The 22,657-nt window shown below is 58.1% G+C and overlaps 3 protein-coding genes across 4 annotated transcripts in view; 1 reads left to right on the top strand and 2 right to left on the bottom strand.

Moving 5' to 3' along the window:
• NIBAN2 (niban apoptosis regulator 2) overlaps positions 1 to 6,952 on the top strand; it is a gene marked incomplete at both ends in the record, with an annotated part of 29,784 nt that extends 22,832 nt beyond the window's left edge. Inside the window, 9 exons of the mRNA XM_080355790.1 lie at positions 1,238 to 1,353; positions 1,439 to 1,543; positions 2,531 to 2,693; positions 2,969 to 3,156; positions 3,313 to 3,468; positions 4,194 to 4,310; positions 4,981 to 5,088; positions 5,200 to 5,311; positions 5,862 to 6,952. Of these exons, the coding sequence (XP_080211916.1) occupies positions 1,238 to 1,353; positions 1,439 to 1,543; positions 2,531 to 2,693; positions 2,969 to 3,156; positions 3,313 to 3,468; positions 4,194 to 4,310; positions 4,981 to 5,088; positions 5,200 to 5,311; positions 5,862 to 6,952 (2,156 nt within the window). The remainder of the gene's footprint in view (positions 1 to 1,237; positions 1,354 to 1,438; positions 1,544 to 2,530; positions 2,694 to 2,968; positions 3,157 to 3,312; positions 3,469 to 4,193; positions 4,311 to 4,980; positions 5,089 to 5,199; positions 5,312 to 5,861) is intronic.
• A 1,287-nt stretch (positions 6,953 to 8,239) lies between these two features.
• Positions 8,240 to 13,434, bottom strand: SLC31A2 (solute carrier family 31 member 2). Of its 2 annotated transcripts, none has more exons than XM_080356156.1 (4): positions 13,283 to 13,434; positions 10,911 to 10,977; positions 9,708 to 9,885; positions 8,240 to 9,151 (listed from the first exon to the last, which is right to left on the bottom strand). In XM_080356156.1, the coding sequence occupies exons 1-4, from the start codon at positions 13,286 to 13,288 to the stop codon at positions 8,983 to 8,985; spliced, it is 420 nt and encodes a 139-aa protein (XP_080212282.1). In that variant the 5' UTR covers positions 13,289 to 13,434; the 3' UTR covers positions 8,240 to 8,982. The 2 variants fall into 2 exon arrangements, with proteins under 2 accessions (XP_080212282.1, XP_080212283.1); XM_080356157.1 differs by having other exon boundaries at positions 9,708 to 9,905; positions 13,283 to 13,306.
• An 851-nt stretch (positions 13,435 to 14,285) lies between these two features.
• Positions 14,286 to 22,657, bottom strand: part of LOC308047325 (uncharacterized protein) — a gene marked incomplete at its 5' end in the record, with an annotated part of 48,591 nt that continues 40,219 nt past the window's right edge. Inside the window, 19 exons of the mRNA XM_080355740.1 lie at positions 14,286 to 14,938; positions 15,734 to 15,922; positions 16,177 to 16,257; positions 16,527 to 16,633; positions 16,898 to 17,063; positions 17,359 to 17,421; positions 17,608 to 17,661; positions 17,801 to 17,818; positions 17,938 to 17,991; positions 18,132 to 18,185; positions 18,265 to 18,318; positions 19,358 to 19,411; positions 20,084 to 20,137; positions 20,880 to 20,933; positions 21,133 to 21,186; positions 21,649 to 21,702; positions 21,996 to 22,049; positions 22,167 to 22,220; positions 22,429 to 22,536. Of these exons, the coding sequence (XP_080211866.1) occupies positions 14,789 to 14,938; positions 15,734 to 15,922; positions 16,177 to 16,257; positions 16,527 to 16,633; positions 16,898 to 17,063; positions 17,359 to 17,421; positions 17,608 to 17,661; positions 17,801 to 17,818; positions 17,938 to 17,991; positions 18,132 to 18,185; positions 18,265 to 18,318; positions 19,358 to 19,411; positions 20,084 to 20,137; positions 20,880 to 20,933; positions 21,133 to 21,186; positions 21,649 to 21,702; positions 21,996 to 22,049; positions 22,167 to 22,220; positions 22,429 to 22,536 (1,476 nt within the window). The 3' untranslated portion in view covers positions 14,286 to 14,788. The remainder of the gene's footprint in view (positions 14,939 to 15,733; positions 15,923 to 16,176; positions 16,258 to 16,526; positions 16,634 to 16,897; positions 17,064 to 17,358; positions 17,422 to 17,607; positions 17,662 to 17,800; positions 17,819 to 17,937; positions 17,992 to 18,131; positions 18,186 to 18,264; positions 18,319 to 19,357; positions 19,412 to 20,083; positions 20,138 to 20,879; positions 20,934 to 21,132; positions 21,187 to 21,648; positions 21,703 to 21,995; positions 22,050 to 22,166; positions 22,221 to 22,428; positions 22,537 to 22,657) is intronic.

The following is a 22,657-nucleotide window of genomic DNA, read 5'->3' as shown; positions in this document are numbered from 1 at the left end:
CCCAGTGGCTTTCTGTGGGGTGAATCCTGGGTGGTCTGGAGGACAAGGATTGGCTGTAGTGGCTCTGGAAGGGGACTGAAGCCCATATCAGGTTGTCCCACCTGGGAGGTGACACTGAGCTCCATGGACGGAGAAGCACTGGTCCCTGGAAGCACAACTCTGAGCACTGAGAAAGGGCCAGATTTGACTTTCTCAGCGTTTTTTTCCCCTCCTGTATATTAAGCTGCCCCTTAGGAAAAGCTGCTTAGGCTTGGAGTTAAATGTAATCATCTTAGAAAAATCTGTGTGCTGGAAAAGATCCGCTCACCACCCCAGGAGGGGAGAAGCCACCTCTGGCTGCGGCTCCCCAGGACACTGGCTTGCTGGCGGGTCTGGGGACATGCCACGACCCTCTGCTGTCATCGCTGTGCCAGAGGACCCTTTGCCACAGGGCTGGGTCCCATCCCACCTCCCTCCTGGCAGAGTTCCAGGAGGGAGACTGGGGGTTTTGGGGCAGTTCACCCCCAGGAGTGTTCCTCTCCAACTGGCAGGCGCCTCTGCAGCCTGGAACAAGGCAGAGACATGTGTGGGACACGTGCCAGCAGCGTCCCACTGTCCCCATCTTCTCCTCCCCGCGGCACGTGGCTCCCAGCACCCTGCGCTCCCCATGATGGGTGCCACGAGAGGGTGGGGGTATGCCCGATCCCCCCTCGTGCCAGTGGCCCCGGGAGCCAGGCTGTGGTGACTCATGGCAGTGACATCTCAGAGACAGTCTAATGTCCCTCCCACAGGCTCATGGACGGGACCTGACTCATCCCAATGCCTCTCAGCCACTTTCCTCTTCCTCTCCAGCTGCACCATTCCTTGCAGGGCCCCCACTTCCTCCATCCCCCCCTGTCCCATCCTCCTGTGCTGGTGGGGGTCACTGAAGCCCCCAACCTTCTGAGCCCCTGCTGCTGCCGTGCCATGAGTGATCATCAAGTCCCTGAGCACCCCCGTTCTACCTCCCTACCCTTTGTCTGGCTCTGGGGGGCAGGTCAGTCTGTGGACAGAGTGGGACCCCCCCAGCCATGGGTATATCTGAGGTCTGCTGCCCCGCACCCAGTTACAGACAGGGCCTCAGGAGGGGATGCCCCACCCCTAGTGACAACCCTGGACTCCTTGCAGGGGTGTGGGGGACATGGGGGATCCCCTGTGCTGGTGGGCTGGGGCTGCCCCTCACTCCCAATTCTTACTCGTCCCCCTGTCCCCACCCCAGGGATCTCTGAGGATTCCAAAGTGGAGGCTCCAGCCTTCACGGATGCCATCCGCATGTACCGCCAGGCAAAGGAGCAGTACGGCACCTGGGACATGCTGTGTGGCAATGAAACCCAGGTGAGGACCTGCCCCCCTGGCTCGGGTTGGAGGGTGAAGGGTACAGGCTGAGCAAGGTCCCCAAAACCTCCTCCTGCCTTTGCAGGTCCTGAGCAACCTGGTGATGGAGGAGCTGCTCCCCGAGCTGCGGACCACCATCGGCCCCCGCCTGAAGGGCAAAGCTCCGGAGCGCCAGCGGACCTGGATCCAGGTGTGGGGCTGGGGGGGACATTGTCATCTCCCCCCCCACCCCTGTGCTGCCTCTGCTTTGAGGACTGCACTGCCACTGGGATCACTACCTGCCGCATTACCCCCTCTCCAGCCACTAAAGAGTCCATCCTCATTCTCTGCTGCGGCTTTTTAAAGCTCCTTGTTGTCCCCGTGCAGCAGCCCTGCCCGTCCCTGCCTGCGCTGCCTGTCCCTGGGGCCAGGGAAGCAAACAGGAGGAAGCCCAGCCCTGGAGCAAAGCCCGTCCTGGCTATATTTAGTGAGAGCCATTTTTAGAGCAGCGCTGGCTAAATCCAGCCTGGAGCATTGCGAAAGACCGAGGGCTCTTCAAAACAGCCTGTGAAAACCTTAAAAGCTGATAGTTAATTATCACCAGGCTCATAACATGCTGCTGGAGCAGCCTAAAAATGCACAAACTCTGCTTTTTCAGTAGCTGCGGTCTTAGCTGCTGAGCTGGGAAACCCGAGGGAGGGAGACGGGGGAAGGCTCTGCCTCCTGCTGACCCCAAAATCACAGCATTTGGCTGCAAAGTGAGTGTGAAGCCTCAGTGAGTGGCTCCATCCCACTCATGAGGTTGGTTCCTGAGACCCCAGGCAGGGTACAGCTTTGAAATGGGGTTAGGGGCTCTCCTGCCTGGCCCACCAGCATCCCTGGACCACCTGCATCCCTGGACCATCAGCATTGCTGGACCACCAGCATCCCCAGACTTGCAGCATCCCCAACCCTGCCTGGAGCAGCACTTGGCTCTGTGCCCCTCAGGCACCACTTTGAAGTATCTTCTGCACCATGGGGGCTTCATCTCACCCAGCTGGGACGACCCTGGTGTGGAAAACCTAGTGCCAGGTTGCGAGGAGAGGTCTGGTCAGGGCATGGGCGAAGGCTCAGAAGGCATTTGATGCTGGACAAGATGGTTAGCGGGGGCAGCAGGAGGTGTGGGAGGATGCTGACCACTCCACCTGTCTCTCGCCAGATCTCGGATGCCGTCTATAGGATGGTGTATGAGCAGACCAAGGCCCAGTACGATGCAGTGACGGCCAAGTGCGAGCAGGAGCGGCCCCAGATGGAGAGCACCATCCGCACAGACATGGACCAGATCATCACATCGAAGGAGCACTTGGCCAGCAAGATCCGAGGTACAGCCCTGTGGGGTGATGCATTGTCCCAGGAGGTGGGGGTCAAGGTAGGCAGTGATACCCTGGATAAGGCAATGCGGCAGGACCAGTTCAATACAGACCAAGGGCCCTTTGCAAGAACCAATTGCATTGTTTTGCAAGTCTGGGACACCACTCCTGGTGGGACTTGGGGAGAGGGCCAGGTCCCTGGCCCTAGGGTTGGTTTAGGACCTGATCTGAAGAGCTGGAAGGGCGAAGGAGGAGCCTCACCGTGCTTCTCTCCGCTCTCTGCCCAGCATTCATCCTCCCCAAAGCGGAGGTCTGCGTCCGTAACCACGTCCAGCCCTACATCTCCTCCATCCTGGAGGCCCTGATGACCCCCACAAGCCAGGGCTTTGCTGAGGCGCGGGAGGTGTTCTTCAAGGAGGTGACAGACATGAACATGAACATCGTCAACGAAGGTGGCATGGAGAAGCTGGCAGAGGTGAGAGCTTCTTGCTGACTTATGGGTGTTAGGACCGGTCCTGCTGGCATTGCTGGTGTGAATGGAGCTGGGGCACTCCAGGCTGAGAAAATACATGGGGATGAAGGCCACGTGGAGTGGCATGTCCTGCCCTGCTAAGCTTGACTTTATCCTCAGTACATGGAGAAGCTTTCCCACCTGGCCTTCCACCCCGTGAAGATGCAGTCATGTTACGAGAAGATGGACCAGCTGAAACTGGAGGGCCTTCAGCAGCGGTTTGATGTCTCTAGCACATCTGTCTTCAAGCAGAGAGCCCAGATCCACATGAGACAGGTGGGACGGGGACTGGGGTCCTCCCATGTCCCCCTGGGCTGAGCACAGAGGGCTGGGGAGTGTGAGCAGAGAGGGGATAGGGGATAACCCAGATAGGGGTTTGGCCAGAATGTCTGTGTTGTCTCAGGGACCTTAATGTCATTGGCAAACAGCTAAAGGTGTGTGGTCATAGAATCATAGAATCATTTTGGTTGGAAGAGACCTTCAAGATCATAGAGTCCAATCATTCATCCACACCTGGCACTGCCCCATGTCCTGAGAACTTCATGTTCGTCTGTCCAACCCTCCAGGGATGGTGACTCCAGCACTGCCCTGGGCAGCCTGTTCCAATGCCCCACAGCCCTTTGGGGAAGAAATTGTTCCCACATCCAACCTCAACCTCCCCTGGCGCAACTTGAGGCCGTTTCCTCTGCTCCTGGCGCTTGTTCCTGGGGAGCAGAGCGCGACCCCCCTGGCTCCAAGCTCCTTTCAGGCAGTTCAGAGATCAGAAGGTCTCCCCTCAGCTCCTGTTCTCCAGCTGAACCCCCCAGGTCCCTCAGCCGCTCCCATCACACTTGTGCTCCAGCCCCTTCCCCAGCTCCATTGCCAGACTGGGCTGCCAGGGACCATCTCAGTGTGGAGGCTCATCTCAGTGTTGCAGTGCCCCCAAAGAGCCCCTTGCCCACCCCCATGGTTGGTCTCTCTCTGGGTGCCCCCACATGGTGACCATCTGCCTCTGCCCACAGCAAATGGACGATGCTGTCTACACATTCGAGACATTGCTCCATCAGGACCTGGGTAAGCTGCAGGGCAAAGACGACGCCTGCAAGTCCATCCAGCGCATCCTCGAGAGGGTGCTCAAGGTGAGGGGTGGTGGGTCAGGGGCTTCAGTGACTTTCAGTGGCCTTGTTCCAAGGGCCAGCAGTTTGGGGAAGAGGCCAGAAGTGACCTTACCGATTTTAACAGAAGTCTTGTGGGGAAATACTTCTTTATGTTGACATTTTTCATGCATTTTACTGGGATGTGGGTGGGTGAGTGGGAAATCACTTGGAAGAGCTGTGTCCCCCCACAGAATCATAGACAGGTTGCAGGACCTCTGCAGATCCCCAGCCCAGCCCTGCTCACGCAGGGTCACAGAGCAGATCACACAGGTGGGTCCAGGGGGTTTGAATGTCTCAGAGCAGGAGACTCCACACCCGCTCTGGGCAGCCTGGGCCAGGCTCTGGCACCTCCCAGCAAACAAGTTTCTGCTCATGTTCAGATGGAAGCTCCTATGATTCAGTCTAAGCCCATTACCCCTTGTCCCTCTGACCACATACATCTCTATAAAAGCCACCCAGGGTTCGGACTGGCCCAAAAACCCTTTTGCCAGCAGTGGTGCAGGATGGGGTTCCTACCCAGGCTCAGACAGCCCGAGAACCAGCTGGAGAGAAAGATGGGGGGGAGGAGCAGAGGAACCTGCTTGTGCAAATGTGCTGGAGGGGGGACAAACTGCAGCCCTTACTGACCCGGGGCTGCCCTCTTATTCTGCAGAAATTCGACTGTGACAGCAGCACTGTGCGGAAGAAGTTCTTCAGGGAGGCCCTGCTGCAGATCACCATCCCCTTCCTGCTGAAAAAGCTGGCGCCGACCTGCAAGGGGGTAAGAGGGTAAAGTTTTGGGGGTAGTGGGAGAAAGACCAGCCCTTTGGAGAGGCTGCAGCATCCCCCCGCCCCGTCCCCCCAACACTGAATGGCCTCTCCCCCACGGCAGGAGTTGGCCAAGTTTCAGGAGCTGATCTTCGAGGACTTTGCCAGCTTCATCCTGGTGGAGAACACGTACGAGGAGGTGGTGCTGCAGTCCGTGATGAAGGACATAATGCAAGGTAGGGTCCTGCCGCACCGGGGGGGCATAGACCTGCTGAGCTCTGAACCTTGAGGGCCTCCAGCACCCTGGGGTGGGTGCTGGGTAGAGTGAGGGTGAGCTGAGCCTGGGCTTAGCAGCATCTGGAGGGCTTATGATGGGTGCTGGAGAATGCAGGAGGACGGGGTAACCCTGTGCAGGGTGCTGGTGGCTATATGAGAAGGGATGACTCCATGTAGGGTGCTGGGGACCATAGGAAGAGGGGGTGACTCCATTCAGGGTGCTGGGAGCTGTTTGAGGAGGGGTGACCCTGTGCAGTGTGCTGGGGACCATAGAAGGACTGGGTGGCATGATGTAGGATGCTGGGGGTTGTACAAGGAGGGGATGGCCCCATGCAGAGTGCTGGGGCTGTACCAGGAGCCACTGTTCCCACTGGCAGGGCTGAGCACCCCCTGCCCAGCTGCAGCCCCCCCCTGCACCCCACACCACGCAGAGGACTGGGGGCACTGCCCAAGCCCAGCGGGCGCTGCCCCGTCCCCACAGCCCGTCTGACGTCTCTTTTGGTGCTCCAGCTGTGAAGGAGGCCGCCGTGCAGCGGAAGCACAACCTGTATCGTGACAGCATGGTCATGCACAACAGCGATCCCAACCTGCATCTCCTGGGCGAGGGTGTCCCCATCGACTGGGCCGAGGAGCACGGCGGACAGCCCGAGGCCGAGCTGGCCACCGAGAAACGCCGCAGAGCCAAGCAAGTGGTGTCAGTGATCCAAGATGACGAGGGGGTCCTGCCCTATGAGGTGGGTGCTGAGGTGCTGCTGCAGCCTGGCTCCCCCAAGCCGGATCCCGGGGCACCGCCGAGCTCCCCAGATGGGGTGGAGAAGATCCGGGAGGCGCTGGCCAAGGAGAGCCTTGGGGACGAAGTGGAGGAGCAGCTGACGAACGGTACCGATGCCACACGAGAGAGCAGTGCCACCAAGGAGGTGGCAGTGGCAGGGGCTGTCCCAGGTGATGTCCCCTCCCAGGGCCCAGCCAGCCAAGGGGATGGGGTACACTGCACCACACCAGCATCGCCTGCACCCGGAGCAGACGTCCTGTCAGAGGCTGTGGTGCAACATGTTGCACCAGCATCACCCATGCCAGCGTCACCTGTGCCCAGAGCCGATGTCCCATCAGAAGCCAGCGTGCAACACGCACCGCCATCACCCAAACCCAGAGCTGGTGTCCCATCAGAGGCCAGGGTGCCGCACGCTGCACCAGTATCACCTGTGCCTGGAGCTGATGTTCCATCAGAAGCCAGCGTGCAACATGCCACACCACCGTCACCTGCACCTAGAGCCAGTGTCCCATCAGGGGCTGGGGTGCAACATGCTGCACAGGCATCCCCTGCATCCGGAGCTGATTTGCCCTCAGGAGCTGAGGTGCCTCACACCACACCAGCATCACCTGCACCCAGAGCTGATGTCCCATCAGAGGCCGGGGTGTCCCATGCCACACCAGCATCACCCATACTCGGAGCCGAGACCCCATCACCATCCACTGGGTCACCTTGCCACCAGCCCAGTGACAAGGAGACGGGTGAGGTGTCCCCACCTGGCAGCGATTGCAGCTCCCCACAGCTCACGGGCACGACGGAGAGCAGCGAGGGGGTGCAGACTGAGTTCTAGCCACGGGCCCCCCCCGTCATGGACTGGCCCCAGTGAGGCTGGGGTTTGGGGTAGGGGAAAAGGACCCACTGTGCTGCTGGGGATGGAGAGGGAGGGGATGGGAAACACCGAGACCTGATTGCCTGGCTGGGGGGGGTCCCTGTTGCTGCACGGGGCTGGCCACAGCCAACTGGTCCTACTGGGTCGTACTGGGGGAGGCCCCCAGCCTGACACGGGGCACCCCCTGCACTCTGTTCTGTCCTTCTGCCTTATTTTCTGATGTTCTACTGAAGAGATGCTTTATCTGCCCCCCAGCAGGAGTGCCTGGGGCTGCTGGGGGCAGGGGGGGCTGGCACCCCGCTCTGGATGGGTGTGTGGGATGGTCCTGCCTGCCCTGGGTGGCTTGTCCCCTGCCCCACCCTGGGGGGGTTTCCTGGCAGCCTGACCCCCACCATCCCACCCAGACAGCTCTGGGAATGCCGGTGTGGGAGCAGGGGCACTGAGAACGATGGAAAAACGTGATGGTGGGTGGTGGGGATACAGTGATACCAGGTGGCTCAAACTGCTGCTGATGGGGTAAGAGCTGGAGCAGGAGAGGGCTAACAGCACCCAGGCTGGGCTTAGAACACCCAAGCTGGGCTCACAGCACCCAGGCTGGGCTCAGAGTACCCATTGCTCGCGCTGGCCGCCCTCACGCCGGGGTCTTCTAGCAGCTATTTAAGTCCAAAGCACAAAACTTCTGGGGAGGCAGCACTCACACATCTCCAGCTTTGCTGGGCAGGACGGGGCAGCCCCTGGGCTCAGGCTGGCCATGCCATCCTGGCTCTTGCTCTCCGGAGCTCCCCAGCACCGTGCACGGACGATTTATCTGGCTCTTGGGCACTGCAGGATTTGGCACCTGCAGTGACGGTCAGGCCAAGAGCTGGGGCTTTAATAGTGGTTTGCTGGCAACCCAGGGTGGGGGGACAGGACTCACGCAGCCCCATGCAGAGATGCTAAAAGACCCTGAGCTGCTGGGGACTGTCAAGACTCACAAGTGTGAGATTTATGTGTGTGCACGGACCAGCACCCCGACACCTGCCTGTATTTTAGGTGCCTCTGAAGGGGGGTGCCCAGCCTAACCCATTTGGGGAGCCCCCCCACAGTGCCTTGCTTTGGGAACTTAAAACCTGTCTCTTCCAGGATATTTTATTAAGAAAGTTATACAAATGTTTAAAAATATGCTTATAATAATTAATAAAACGGAAAAGCTTTATTTAAAGCCAGAGGAGACTCTTCTTACTCCTGAACCACCCTCCTGAAGGGGGTAGGGCTGGGGGACCTGGGAGGCGTCACGTCCTAGGACCACCCTGCACCATCACACACCAGGAGCCGAACGACCGAGATGTTTTTATTAAAAGGGATGTCCCGAGGAAGCAGCAAGAGGCACTCGCAGCAGGAGCTTCTCCTCGGCATGGCCATGCCAACGGCTGGGGGGCTTCTCCAACCCCATCCCTGAAGCATTGCACAGGAGAAGGGGCCAGGGGGGGCAGCAGGACCCCCGTTATCCCCAGAAGGCACTGTGTGAAGAGGGGCTTGGTGCAGGGCAGCTCTGGCCAGGGGCACCTGTCCCCAGTGTGTCAGCCAGGATGAGCCCCGTAAAAAAAGTGGGGGGGCAAAGGAAATAATAGTTAGTATGGGTTGAAGGGACCTTCCCAGCTCATCCAGTGCCACCCCTGCCATGAGCAGGGACATCTTCACCAGCTCAGGGTGCTCAGAGCCCCGTCCAGCCTGGCCTGGGATGTCTCCAGCGACGGGGAATCACCCAGATAAAGCTCCCTGAGAGCTGTGGGGGACAGCCACCCGCCGAGGACGGCGGCAGTGACAGAGCACTGGCCATGGGACTGCCCTTCCCCAGCGCCAGCACCGAACGTCCCCACAGCGAGTCCCTGGGCTGCTGCGTCCCGCACAGCATGGGAACAAGGACAGACCCAGCAAAAGTCACAGCAGCTATTCCAGACAAAGTAGCAGGAGGTGCAGAGCACATCGCCCACTGTCCCAGGGGGGGCTGCCTAGCCCCGGCCGAGCAGGGGGTACACCACGAAATAGCCCAGCGTGGAGCCCACGATGGCCCCCAGGAAGATCCACGCATTGTAGGACATGACGGCCAACATCACCATGTAGCCCAGCACCACCTGCACCACGTGGAACAGCGTCTGGGCAACGTGGTACTGAAACCACCTGTGGAAGAAGAAGGGAAACCCATCAGTGAGGGACTGGGGCAGCCCAGCATCTTCCCCCCGCCCCAGCCCAGCATCCCAGAGTGGCCAGAGGTGGGTTTGGGGAGCAGGGAGAGGGATGGGGGCTGCAAAAAGCAGCACAGGGGGAAATCCCATTCCAAAGGAACAGGGAGGATATAATTAAGGAGTTGGCAGCCTCAGGCATGATCTGGGATTTAATACAAGAGCAAAAACCCCCAGCTTGGCTCCAATGGGTTGCGCTGGGAAGGAAACACCCGGGCCAGCCTTGCTGGGGTGCCCAAGCTGCTGCTTGCACCCATCCCTGAATCACGGAGACCCCCCTGTGCCCACAATGGGGCAATGTGAGCATTTAAAACAGCAGAAAAACACCTTGGACACCTCACAGAATACCTGGAGGGGCCAGGATGCCCCCAGGGCCATCCCCCAAAGCTGGACACATCCCCTTTCCTGGGAGCCTGTCACACTCCAGCTGCCCCTTTATAACCTTTCTCCCCTCCAAACAGCCAGCCCCAGGGGACACAGGGGACACTGTGTACCTGCCCTCGGGGGGGTTGGGGGGGTTGGTGTCCGTCTCCTCCGGCTCCACCAGTGACTCCCGGCTGAGGCTGCGGGGCAGCGCCAGCAGCGCCCGCCGCAGCAACATGGCTTTGCCCATCTTGATGGCTTCGTAGAGCACGGACAGCAGCAGGATCACCAGCACTGAGAGAGCCATCCCTGCCAGGAACAACCCGTCACTGCCCCATGTCACTGCCCAGTGTCATCTGATGGCGGGAGAGGGGACATGGGGGCAAGTGGAGAGGGTGGTGGGTCCTGGTGCGGAGCACTTGGGAACATCCATAGGGTGGAGGGAAGGGATCTCTCCTGGGATAGGGGTTGGGTTGCAGCGACAGGTCTGGGGAGTGTTGAGAAACGGTGTATTTAGCCCAATCCTCCCTCTAAATTTCTAGGGAGCACTTTGGTGGCGGGTTGCTCTGAAAAAAATAAATACCTTTGAGTTGATTCCACAAAAATGTGGGAGTTAAAATGTGATGCTAGAAAAATAACTGAAAAAAAGAAAGAGCATACAAGCAAAACGGAAGCTGAGCTGTCAGTGAGTGGCTGTGGGGGCTGCCAGGGATGTGGGGGGGATGACTCCCACACCTGCCTCCCACTGCTGTCACCTCAGGGGGATCAGCCTCAAGTTGCGCCAGGGGAGGTTGAGGTTGGATCTGGGGAACAATTTCTTCCCCAAATGGCTGTGGGGCATTGGAACAGGCTGCCCAGGGCAGTGCTGGAGTCACCAGCCCTGGAGGGTTGGACAGACGGACATGAGGTTCTCAGGGACATGGGGCAGTGCCAGGGGTGGGTTAACAGTTGGACTTGATGATCTTAAAGGCCTTTTCCAGCCACAACAATTTGATGATCCATGATTCCAGCCCGGGGCATTCCCAGGGCACAGCACTGCTCATGGGGTAGGAGATGCTCTGCCCAAACTAGGCACTGCCCTCCCAGCTCTGGGGTGAGCAGTGTGTGGAGCCCTCAAAGCTCTGTCCCGACCCCCCCGTGCAGCAAGTGCCCAGCATTAATGGTGGGTGGTCCCTGGTTCCCCTTCCCAGCCCATCACTAACTGCTCCTGCGGAAATGCAAAGCCGCTCTTTGTTTCTCTGCCCTGCAGTCTTTCCCCAGGCAGAGAGCACAGTCAGTGGTGGACAGACAGACAGACAGAGGGGTGTCTGGGGGAGGGGGGGCTGGTAGTGTACCTGCAGGGGTGTGGACGCTCCAGAAATCAAATAGCAGCACAGCTGTGTCCGAGAAATAGAAGGTCATCTGGAAGGAAAGGGCAGTGTTAGGGCTTGGGATGATGGGTCAGAGGAACCCACCGCCCCGAAGGGCTGAGCCCTGACATCGATGCTTAGTGGGGTTTTACAAAATGGTACGATTTGTTTTTTCCCTGATTCCTAAAACAGGAAGAGGAACTTGAACTGAAAAATCACAGTCACGCTGACCAGGCTTAGCTCTTCCCTTTGCTTCTAGCAGGACAATCGGCACTTCTAGCAGCAGCTCCTGTGTGTGTCTGGGCTGGAGAGAAAAAGCCAGAGTTTATCCCCGCGGTAAAGAGAGATGAGCCCAGGGCTTCATTAGCCCAAATGTGAGAAGGGAAGGCCCATGGGAGAGGGACAGAGGCTGGTGGCCACCGTCTGTACCCCGAAGTGAAACCAGCTGGAGATCAGAGCCCAGCCAGCCTCCGCATTTCTCTGCCGGCATCACCGGGACCGGCCAAAGCACCCAGAGCCGAAACAGGCTCCTCCAGGGATGCCTCCCTGGCAGAAGAGCATGAATACAAGCACTGTCTGTCTGACCTGGGACTGTCAGAACCTACGAAGGCATCAAAGCCTGATCTTTAGCACTGTAAAACAGGAGGAGCAAGTATTGCTCTTCTTTACCAAACACACCTACAGAACTGATACCACAGCTCATTTTGCCACCAAAAATAGAATTTAGTTGTGCTTTTTTTTCCCCTTCACATCAACCCGGTCCTGGCTGCATGTACCCGCTGTTACTGACACCAGCAGATGCGGCTGATGGGTCTGGCCTTGGCCAGAAACACCATTGGATACCCAGATGTCCACACCACAGCCAGGCTCTAATTACACCCTTTGGCCGCTCCTTACCCAAAACACATTAGCACACTTAATTGACTCCAACTTTCAAGCTTCTTTTGGCAACAAATTAATGATAATTAGCCTTTAAATGGAGCTATTTCTCCTTTGCAGGTTTCACCCACAAGTCTGCAATGCTGTGCAAGAAGGAGGTAACATTATTTTACCCACAGGCAAACAGAAGCGACGGGCAGAAGATCCCCCAATGCACCACGTCTCCCAGCCTGGGGTAACACCACGTGTTTTTGGGTACTGTGAGGCCAAAATGATGTCTCTTGGGTCAACAGCCCTTTGATCCTTTCCCTGATGCTACAGCGATGATTTCTCCAGAGACAGCATCCCTCTGGGTGAGACGCATTTGCAAAGGTCAACAGGGCAAGTCCTAAAAAAAATCTCTGTGTTCTTTGCAAAAGGGGAATTATGCTCTGGGGTAATGCAACAGGATTGGGATATTCGTGGGAGGGACGCGGTCCTGTCCTCACCCACCTGCCCACGCAGGTGATTCAGCTGTGTCCAGGTACAGCTGCACCCAGCTCCTCCTCTGCACCTCACACGCACAAACAAAGCTGCTGAAAAATATCCTGTGCACAACATGTGCATTTAGCGGCTGAATCTGCTGCAGTTTGGGGGTTACTCTTTGCTGGCAAATGGAAAACCAGCGGTGCCTGTGTGGAGCCATGTCGGGCTGCCCGGTGCATCCCAACCCGCTGCTCAAGTCTGGCTGGCACACCCAGTCTCATGCATCGGGATGAGCTTGTTGGTTTGCATTGCACCAACCCATGATCTGCACAAAAACATGACAAGTGGGACACTGTCCCAGCCGGCCCAACCTGCAGCCCCACGCTGGGGACATGGTGGCCTGGGGAGGTGTCCCCACAGCTGCATGGTCCTTGGAGCTGGTGTGAGCTGCTCCCAGAACTTGCAGGGATGCTGCTGTGGGGGGGCTGGTGCCAGCAAACCGGGGGGACCCGGTAGCATTAAACACCATGTCTGAGCTCAGAGCATGAGGTAATCCCGCTCCAACAGGATGGTTTGAGCCCTGCGCTGTGACTTGAGCCACGCTGAGAGTTTTGCTGCAAGTTTGCACCCTCAACAGCTCCTCCACGGGTGATGGGCGAATGGGTGGTGGGGACACAGCAGCCCAGGGGTGCGAGGAGCAGACAGACAGACAAACAGCCCACTCTGCTCTGGCGCAGCCCCGGTACAGCACGGGGGGGAAACACGAGGTGAAGCATGGGGAGAAACGGGAACGCGGGAGAAATGGGAACCGGGCCGAAGCTCCAGCAGCAGGACGCGGTGCCGGAGAGTGAACAGCGATACCGCAACTCGTCCCCAGGGAGCTGCGGGGTTTCAGGGGGGGATTTACGGGAGCAGCCGGGCTGCATCCAGCCTCACACTGGAGCTATGCCCGTCACGCCCCCTTCGGCCCAGTACCCCTTCGGTTCGGCTCAGCTCGGCTCGGCGCGTCTCACCTGCATGGCGGCGGTGCGGGGCCCGTCCCGGCGCGGGGCCCGTCCCGGTGCGGCTCAGCCAGACTCGGTCTAACCGAGCTCCGCTCAGCTCGTCCCGGCGCGGGCGCGTGACGCGGGCGCAGGGCTCCCCGGGAGTTGTAGTGCGGGGGGGGGGGGGCAGGCGGGGCTGCCCGTGTCCCCGCCCCTCCCGCACCCCCTTTCCGCGTCACCCGCCGGGAAGGGGCAGCGGGATCCCCCGGGGCTTCGCTTCCTCTCGCCCCCGACCCGCCCGAGGCTCCGCAGCGCGTTGCGGGTCTTTGTGCCGTTTTCCCGGGGGGCAGCGCCGCGGCTGCGCAACCCGGCAGCTGCGAAACGGGGAAGCTTTGAAAGGTTTGTTTCGGTTTGTTTTTCCTCCCCCAGCCTTTTGCTGAGAGAGGCGGGACAGAGCGGAGGGAACTGCCCTTCCCAGCACGCAGTTGCTCGCTCCTTGTGACATCCCCGTGACACCAAGGAGCGCTGGGGCTGCCCCTGCCTCAGTTTCCCCAAGCGCAAACCGGTGCTGATGCCCACAATGGCCCCAGAGCCTGCCCGCGGCTTTGCGTGTAACTGCCAGCTCCAAGCATTTGTGCATTTGACCAAAGCCCTTTCCTTTCCTCCTCCTTTCCTTTCCTTTCCTCCTCCTTCTTTCCTTCTCCTTTCCTTTCCTTTCCTTGCCTCCTCCTTTCCTTGCCTCCTCCTTTCCTTTCCTCCTCCTTTCCTTTCCTCCTCCTTTCCTTTCCTCCTCCTTCCCTTTCCTCCTCCTTCCCTTTCCTCCTCCTTCCCTTTCCTCCTCCTTTCCTTTCCTCCTCCTTTCCTTTCCTCCTCCTTTCCTTTCCTCCTCCTTTCCTTTCCTCCTCCTTCCCTTTCCTCCTCCTTTCCTTTCCTCTCCTTTCCTCCTCCTTTCCTTTCCTCCTCCTTTCCTTTCCTCCTCCTTTCCTTTCCTTTCCTCCTCCTTTCCTTTCCTCCTCCTTTCCTCCTCCTTTCCTTTCCTCCTCCTTTCCTTTCCTTTCCTTTCCTCCTCCTTTCCTTTCCTTTCCTTTCCTTTCCTTTCCTTTCCTTTCCTTTCCTTTCCTTTCCTTTCCCCTTCTCCCCATGCAAGCCTTTTTTTGCCTTTTTTTTTTTTTTCATGAGGTGTTCATGCTGCTTCTTGGTGGTTTTTTTGGTTTGGTGGGTATTTTTGTTTTGTTGTGGTTTTTGGGTTTTTTTTAGGAGATAGGGCCCCACTGTTATATGACCCTCAGTCATTAAATGAGCATCTTCTCTCATATATACAATAATATATATAATTTATAGAGAAATGACTTCTGTAAACAATATTCTCCTACTCCAGAAGGAAGTGTAGTCCGTGGCATAATGCAGCTACAAACAGGCGTCTCGAAAACAGAACTGGCAACTCCAGGAAGCCCTGTGCCACCCTCAGCCTCCAAACATGGCCCCAGTTCTTGGCTGGGGAGGGAACTGGCTGGCTCAGTTTGGGTGGCACCGGTTTCAGCTGAAGCAAACTGGTCCGACTGTGAAACCAAACTGGTGGGAGGCGTCGCCGTTGTGGAAGACGGCCAGGTCCCGCAGGGGCAGCAGGGAGAGCTCCTCCGTGCTGAACTGGAAGATGGTGTCGGTGATGGAGGAGTCATTGTCCAGCTGAAATAAGCACCGGGGGCAGCTGAGCAGCATTGAAACCCTTCTGGAGCCCCCACTGTCCCCTGCACCGCTCTGGTTACTCCACAGAACCACTTTGGTTGGAAGAGACCCTCCAGCTCCTTGAGTCCAACCATTAACCCTGGCACTACCCCATGTCCTGAGAACCTCATGTCCGTCTGTCCAGCCCTCCAGGGATGGTGACTCCAGCACTGCCCTGGGCAGCCTGTTCCAATGCCCCACAGCCCTTTGGGGAAGAAATTGTTCCCAAGATCCAACCTCAACCTCCCCGGCGCAACTTGAGGCCGTTTCCTCTGCTCCTGGCGCTTGTTCCTGGGGAGCAGAGCCCACCCCCCTGGCTCCAAGCTCCTTTCAGGCAGTTCAGAGATCAGAAGGTCTCCCCTCAGCTCCTGTTCTCCAGTTGAACCCCCCAGGTCCCTCAGCCACTCCATCACACTTGTGCTCCAGCCCCTCACCAGCTTCGTTCCCTTCTCTGAACTTCATCCACCCAACACCCCCCAGGAGCCAGGTCTCCATCCCCAGCCTTGTATGGCTTCTGCAGCAATGTGGCCTCCCCAATGTCCCCTGGAGCCCACCCCATCCCCTGCCCCATCCCCAGGACTAGGGCAGCTCCTTGGAACTGTGGAGAAGATGCTCCTCAGCCCCATCCCACCCTGTGAACCCTCAGCCACCAGGTCTATCCTAAACCCTGGAGATGCAAACACGTGCCAAGGGGCTCTGCAAATGTCAGGGGGCTCTTCCAAGCAGAGCAAAGGGTCTGGTCCTGGCCAAGCTCACCAGGCAGCCCTGCAGGCTGGCCGCATAGCTCTGCTCCTGGGAATCGGCCAGGAAGCGGATTTCCTTCTCGGGCTGGGCTTGGCCGTGCTGTGGGGCTGGTCGGCAGGAGTAGGAGACCTTCTGGCTGGCCCGGTGGCTGTGCAGGCGGAGGAAGCGGAGCTGCACCGGGCTGGCCCCTGCGTACTCCAGCTACAGGGACAACCAGAGACAAAAAGAAGTAGCGGGGGTGGCTTGGAGGGGTTTGTGCTCCCCTGATTGAACACTGAGCAAGATTCACTTGGTTTGGGGTTTCTTGCAGAGAGAGAAGGTGTAGTGTCCCACCATGCATGGCCAGCAGGACCTTGTGCCCAGGCATCACTCACCACAGTGGGACAGAAACTGGGAAACCCCGAACCCCATGAGATGAGCTTTGCGTCCTCTTGGCTGTCCCGCTGGACACTCACCAGGAAACCCCCGGGCAGGGTGCTGAACCACTCAAAGGTGTTCTTAGAGGTGTAGGTGCTCAGCCAAGCCTTGATAGGGACCTGTGGGGAGCAGGGACCATGTCATGCTGTCCCAGCAGGGATGGTGGTACCACCAGAACAAGGATCTAGTCGTACTAGCCCATGTAGCCTGGTCACACACCATCACCAGGATCATCACTGCACACTGCTCCAACAGCTCCCTGTGCTGGCAGCGGTCACCACGGCAAGGGACCGGCCACACTGTCCTTCCCAGCCCTACAAACCCTCGTCCTCACCTGCCCCAAGGGGGAACACGGGGCTGAAGCTGCCCCACGAAAGCCACCCCATACCTGGTTGTGGACAGGGGCTATGCAGGTCTCACCACCCGCCGTGAAGTTGCAGAAGGCCACCAATGCGTCCTGGGGGCTGCCCTGGTTGGGGTCGATGTAGTATTGCCCTGGGGGAGGCAGAGGGGAGCTCCTGGCACCCAGTTTTTGGCACGGGGAGGGTGCTACATAGTGCCATCCCAGCTCAGCTCGTGCCACATCCCTGGCTGCAACCTCCATCCTTACGGGATGTCTGTGAAACCCTCATCCCCTCTTAACTGCAAAGAGCTGCTTGTCCCCCCACCTTGTCCCTGGATCTGGAGAGCCATCCCAGAGTGGGGAGGGCTCTCCAGGTCAGGAGTCAATGTGGGGGGATCCCATGTGCACCCCAGTACCGTCAGGCAGGCTGGGATGAGCCAGCAGCAGCTCCTTGCAGGTGGCTGCAGGGTTGGTTTTGGTGCCATTGGGATGCTCTATGAGGGCTTGCAGCTCCCGGCTTAGGGTGTCCAGCAGAGCCCAGACCGCAGTGTAATTCAGGTGGCTGGATGGATAAATTAGGTGCTGAAAAAACATGAGGGAGATAGAAGTAAGCTGATATTATCCCCCCACTTCTTATTTTGGGCAGGAGCATCACCAAGTGCTCAGGGAGGGGATGAGACATGCAGGGGACAAGGCCAAGCGTGGTGGGAATGGGATCAACCATATCTGCTTGCTCTTCCTGCAGGGTCCTTGTGCAGAGAGGACCTCAGGAGCAGTGGGACATGGGACAGCATCACTGTCAGCCCCTTCCCCCCAGGGTGGCACCCACAGAAGTGGGGCTGGAAACCCCTCACTCCCACCTCGCCAACGCACTCACCCGCAGCTCCTCCCCAGACAGCATCACGGTGGGTCCGCGGGGACCAGGGGAGCCGGCCAGACCCTGGGTGACAATGACAACGCTGGTCATGCTGGCTGCTGCCCACGAGCCCCCCGGCAGGCTCGCAGCTCCTCCAACAGCGCCAGCAGCCAACCGTCCCCATGCTGTGGCACGGTGGGACCTCGCTGCCACATTTTGGGGAGCAAGGACCCAAATTTTGGCAGAAGGGACGTCATCAGCCCCACTTACCGGCAGGCCTGGTCTGCCTTGGGGTCCTGGCAGCCCTGGGAAGCCTTTCAGCCCCTGCCCAAGGAGGGAAGAACAGCAAGATGGAGAGATGCTGTACCCTGGGGTGCCCCACAGGGCCACTCTGCACCCCAGGGACAGGGCAGGAGGGGAGGGTGCCCCACAGCACCAGCTCCAGGGGCTCCCCCTGACTTACTTTGGGTCCAGACAAGCCCTGGAAGAGAAGGACAAGACCCAGATAAGGGGGACAGGTGGGACCAAAGCCCCATCCCAGTGTAACCCCCACAGGGCCAGGAGTGAACCCCAAACCTGCCAGGAGGATGAAGGACTCACCGGCATCCCAGGGATGCCAGGGTGTCCCCGCGGGCCAGGGCGGCCACTGTCACCCTGCAGACACCAGAAAAGGTCAGGCCCCAGCCCTACGTCCTTCTGCAACCCAGCCCCTTCCCCAGGTGGATTTTCCATTGAAAAATCAGGAAATCACCGCAAATACTCGTCTTGGTTCCTGCCATCCACCCTGTCCTTACCTGCTGTCCCTTGGGTCCTGGCCTCCCTGGGACACCATGGGGTCCCGGCTTGCCCTAGGAGATGTGACAGGGTGTCACACAAGGTGACAAGGGACCAAGGGGAGGGAGAAAAAGAGCAAAACCCCTCACTTACCTTGAAGCCATCATCCCCTTGCTGGCCTGGGTCACCCCCACTACCCTTCTCGCCCTAGGAGAGAGTCAGGGAGAGCATTGGTGACAAAGGGGACACTAGAACCACCCTGGGACACCAGCCTGGTCAGGGGGCTCTGCCCCAAAGGGTGAGCACAGGGCCCCCTGCTCTGGTTATTGCATCGGGGGCATCTCCTTGGGTGGGCAATGGGGCTTTGCTGCCTGACGCTGACAAGAGGCACCTGCGTGGGGACACATTTTCCCTGGCCAAACATCTCTAGTAAGGAGCTGGAAATGGGAAATTCTGTTATGGCTGGCTGCAAAGCATCTGGAAAAAAAACCAAACCCAACCATTCCATTTGGTAGAATTAACTGTGCCCATATTGCTGGGGCAGCAGGATGATGTGATGGAGCGTCTGCCTCCCCTGCTCAGCTGCGAAGGCAAAACTGAAAGTATTTTATTTCAGACTAAAATATAATTCCAGAAGACCTTGGAAGTTCCTAGGAAACATGCTGAAAAAATACAGAAAACTGCTTGTGTGCCAAAATTTGGAGCAGGAGCAGAAACCCCCGTGCAGCTGCTGCCTGCAGCCCCCCCACCTGCTCTCCCAGCTCTGGCCTTGCTGAACGCCATGGCTTTTAACTTTTGCCATCGCTCATTTAGCTTGCAATAAATTGAAAGCTTTATTTATTACTGGGGTTTCATTTTCCTGAAGGCTACGAGCAACTACCCGCCGCCAGGGACTGCTTGTCGCTCTTATTTACAGCCTCGCGGCTGACGGATGGGACCGTGAGGATGAGCTTGGTTTCTGGGGCCAAGGTTGGACCCATCAGCTCATCAGTCAGCAGCTGTGCGAGAACAGGGGATTAAAAGATTGCACACTGCTGCTTGCCATGCCACGAGGCTGGAAAATAACATGGGTCTGGAGAAAATCTAAAGGTCCCATCTCCCAGCATCAGGGGATGCCGTGGTCAAGCCCCAAAGAAGGATGCTGCAGCAATTGGGGTTCAAGAAAAGGGGAATAAGTGATCACATCCCACTAATTAAATGCAAACTGTGCCCAGAGTTCCTGCTGTGCCCAGGGCATGTCACCCACCTTGTGTCCTTTGGGACCAGGGTCTCCCTTCATGCCCTTCAGCCCTGGGATGCCCTAAGAGAGAAAAGATACAGCACCGCATCACGCTGCAGCTGAGCCAGGAGGGACCTCACCACAGCTGAGATCGCCACAGGGATTCTGAGGATTTCAGGCAGTTTTAGAGACTTTGAGGCATTTCTCATCAAATCTGTGATTTTTGCTTTCAGGAGGATCCCTCAGCAAACCCCATTAAAAATGCAGTTCAGGTGCCTTGGCTGGTTACAGAACACCCCAGCTTTGTCTTGTGAAGCTTCCAAAGCTGGGATTTTTATTTTAAATACAGAAAAAGCCATTTCCAGTAAATAAAAATAAAAGATTTCAGTAGTTTTGTTGGCTCATGCTGGCTGCTGCAGTGCAGCCGGTCCCTCCAGCCATGCAAACCTGGGTAGGTCCCGGCTCGAGCCAGTTCTCTGCCAGGCATCAGATGCTTAACTGGAAGGATTTGGCTTCTAGAACAATACACTGGAAAGGATGTGATTTGCCTGACTGCACACACAGTGCTGCGATGCTCATTTGGGAGCAGAAGGCAAGATGAGATGGATGAGCAATGGATGGATGAAACACCCAAAAACTTCATTTGTTTTAAATAACTCTCTGCTTCGGTTGTTTGCAGAGCAGGGTTGCATGGGACCCACAGGAGCCAAATGGGGAGCACTGGCACCCCAAAACCTTGGAGCTAATACTCACATAGAGTCCTTGGGGGCCCTGGGGTCCTTCTGGCCCCTCGTCACCTGGGTAGCCCTGAAATGCAAAACCAAGAGAGCCTGGCTGGGGCACAGTGGTGCAGTGAGAGCAGGGCAGGAGTGATCCCAGTGCCTCTTGCAGGGAGAGCAGCTGGGGTGTGGGAGACTCCCCCATGGACTGGAAGGGATGGGGGGACAGAGCCCTCCAGTGACATGATGCCTCTAATCATAGAATCATTTTGGTTGGAAGAGACCCTCAAGAGCATTGAACCCAACCATTAACCCACCCCTGGCACTGCCCCATGTCCTGAGAACCTCTGTCCAACCCTCCAGGGCTGGTGACTCCAGCACTGCCCTGGGCAGCCTGTTCCAATGCCCCACAGCCCTTTGGGGAAGAAATTGTTCCCACATCCAACCTCAACCTCCCCTGGCGCAACTTGAGGCCATTTCCTCTGCTCCTGGCACTTGTTCCTGGGGAGCAGAGCCCGACCCCCCTGGCTCCAAGCTCCTTTCAGGCAGTTCAGAGATCAGAAGGTCTCCCCTCAGCTCCTGTTCTCCAGCCGAACCCGCCAGGTCCCTCAGCTGCTCCCATCACACTTGTGCTCTAGCCCCTTCCTCAGCTCCGTTCCCTTCTCTGAACTCACTCCAGCACCTCAAGGGCTTTCTTGACCTATTCTCTATGTTGATATACCCTCTATTTTGACATATTGTCTATATTGACCCATCCTTTTCTAAGCCAGGGGCTCAGGCAGGTGGGAGTACCCCCAAGCTGCAACCCCAGCAAGGCAAAGCCAACCTACCTTGGGTCCCCGGGGACCTCTCGGGGGCCGGTGGCCCACCCTGCCTCGCTTGCCCTGGGAACAACAGATTAAAGACTCATGAGCAATTCAAGTGTGTTAAAGGCACTAAGCCATCTGTCCACATCCTCCTCGCTGTCCCTCCAGGGATGCTGAACCCCCAGCAAACTGGGGCTGCTCTGTAAGACCTCTGCGGGTCCCCAGCATCAGCTTCATGCCTCCCGCCACCCCCCATGGGGACAACGGTGCCATTTACCCGTCTGCCAGCTTCTCCAGGGGCCCCTTCTTCCCCTTCACGTCCCACATCACCCTGGGTGGAAGAAGAGATGGGAGACATGGGACACCAGCAGCTGGGACTGGGGATAAGGGGCTGCTGCCTGCTTGGGGAGGGGGACAGAGCTACCAGGCACTGTGGGACCCTAGGGATGGACACCAAGGCCATGGTGCAGAGCTGGCATGTAAAGGGGAGGTCCCCTGTCACTCCCCAGGGACATCTGAGCTGGGACAGAGGCAGCTCTGTGGGGCTGAGGGCTGAGCTGGGGACACTTGCCAGCCCCTCACCCAAAAAACAGCTAAGGCAGCCCAAGAGCATCTCAGGGCTCTGTGTTTGCCAGACATGGATGTGCAGCTGCCTTTATAGCAGGGAGAAACAGGTTCTCCTGAGGTCATTCCCCCTGCACCACAGCAAGGTTGACCAGCCCAGGCTCAGCCACCCATGCCCCATGGCCAGTCCCCCTTAGGTGCCACCTGCAGAGGACAATTTCAAAGGTACCTTTTCTCCTTTGCGACCTTTCCGCCCTTTCGGACCAGCTTGTCCCGGAGACCCCTAATAATCCCAAAGGAGAAGAAAACCCATCTGTAAGGATGATGCACCAGGGATGTGCCCCCTCCAGCCTCCCGCCCGCTCTCGCCACAGTGTGCACAGGAGGATGCTCTAAGCTGACGTCTCCATTTAGGATTTTTGCCCCTTTTCCATAGCAGGCTGGGCAGAGCGGGGCCGTGGGGGTGTTTCACAGGAGCAGGAGGTGATGCCCACATAGGAACTCACTGTAGAGGGAGATTCTGGTACCCTGTGACCCACACCCAGGAGCACCAGGACATCGCCATCCCCTTCCTCACCATTTGCCCTGGTTTTCCTGGCTTGCCCGGCTCCCCTTTCGCACCTGCCATGCCCTGGGAAGCAAAACAAAGATCAACCCAACTCTACAGAACAACTTCTGGGGTTATTCAACCAAATCCTGGGCTGCAAGAACAGCCGTAGCGGAGAAGGGGCCAGAGGAGCCTACTCACTTCAGTGCCACTTGGCCCCATGGCTCCAGCTTCACCCGGTGGCCCAAGAGGACCCTGAGGTTAATTTGAGGACAAAACACAAGGTTGGAATTAGCTCCAGGTTACTCAGGGGAAGGCAGGAGGGTGAGTACAGAGCCAGCTGCCTTGCCCCAGGGTCTGGACTGGGTTGTCCCCCCAGGGACCTCTGGGGATAGAGCTATGCAGGGGATGGCCATCCCACAGGGATGTCCCCTGCATGTCCCCAGGCAGAGAAAGGAGTTACCTGCCGGCCTGGATCCCCCTTGCCACCCGCTACTCCTCTCACTCCTTGATGCCCAGTGTACCCCTGGAGCCCAGGGACACCGGCTCGTCCCTGGGGACCTGCTGCACCCTGTGGAGCACAGAGATGAGGGGACACTGACACCCCCGTCCAGCAGTCGCCCCTTGAGGGCACATCACAACCCCTCCCAGCAGAAACAATCACCCGAGTTAAGGGCATGTCGCACCCAGGC

Source organism: Nesoenas mayeri, assembly GCF_963082525.1.
Source record: "Nesoenas mayeri genome assembly, chromosome: 18".
Taxonomy (NCBI): Eukaryota; Metazoa; Chordata; class Aves; order Columbiformes; family Columbidae; genus Nesoenas; species Nesoenas mayeri.
Note: the sequence above shows the minus strand (reverse complement) of the source record. Positions and strands in the feature narration are given on the sequence as shown.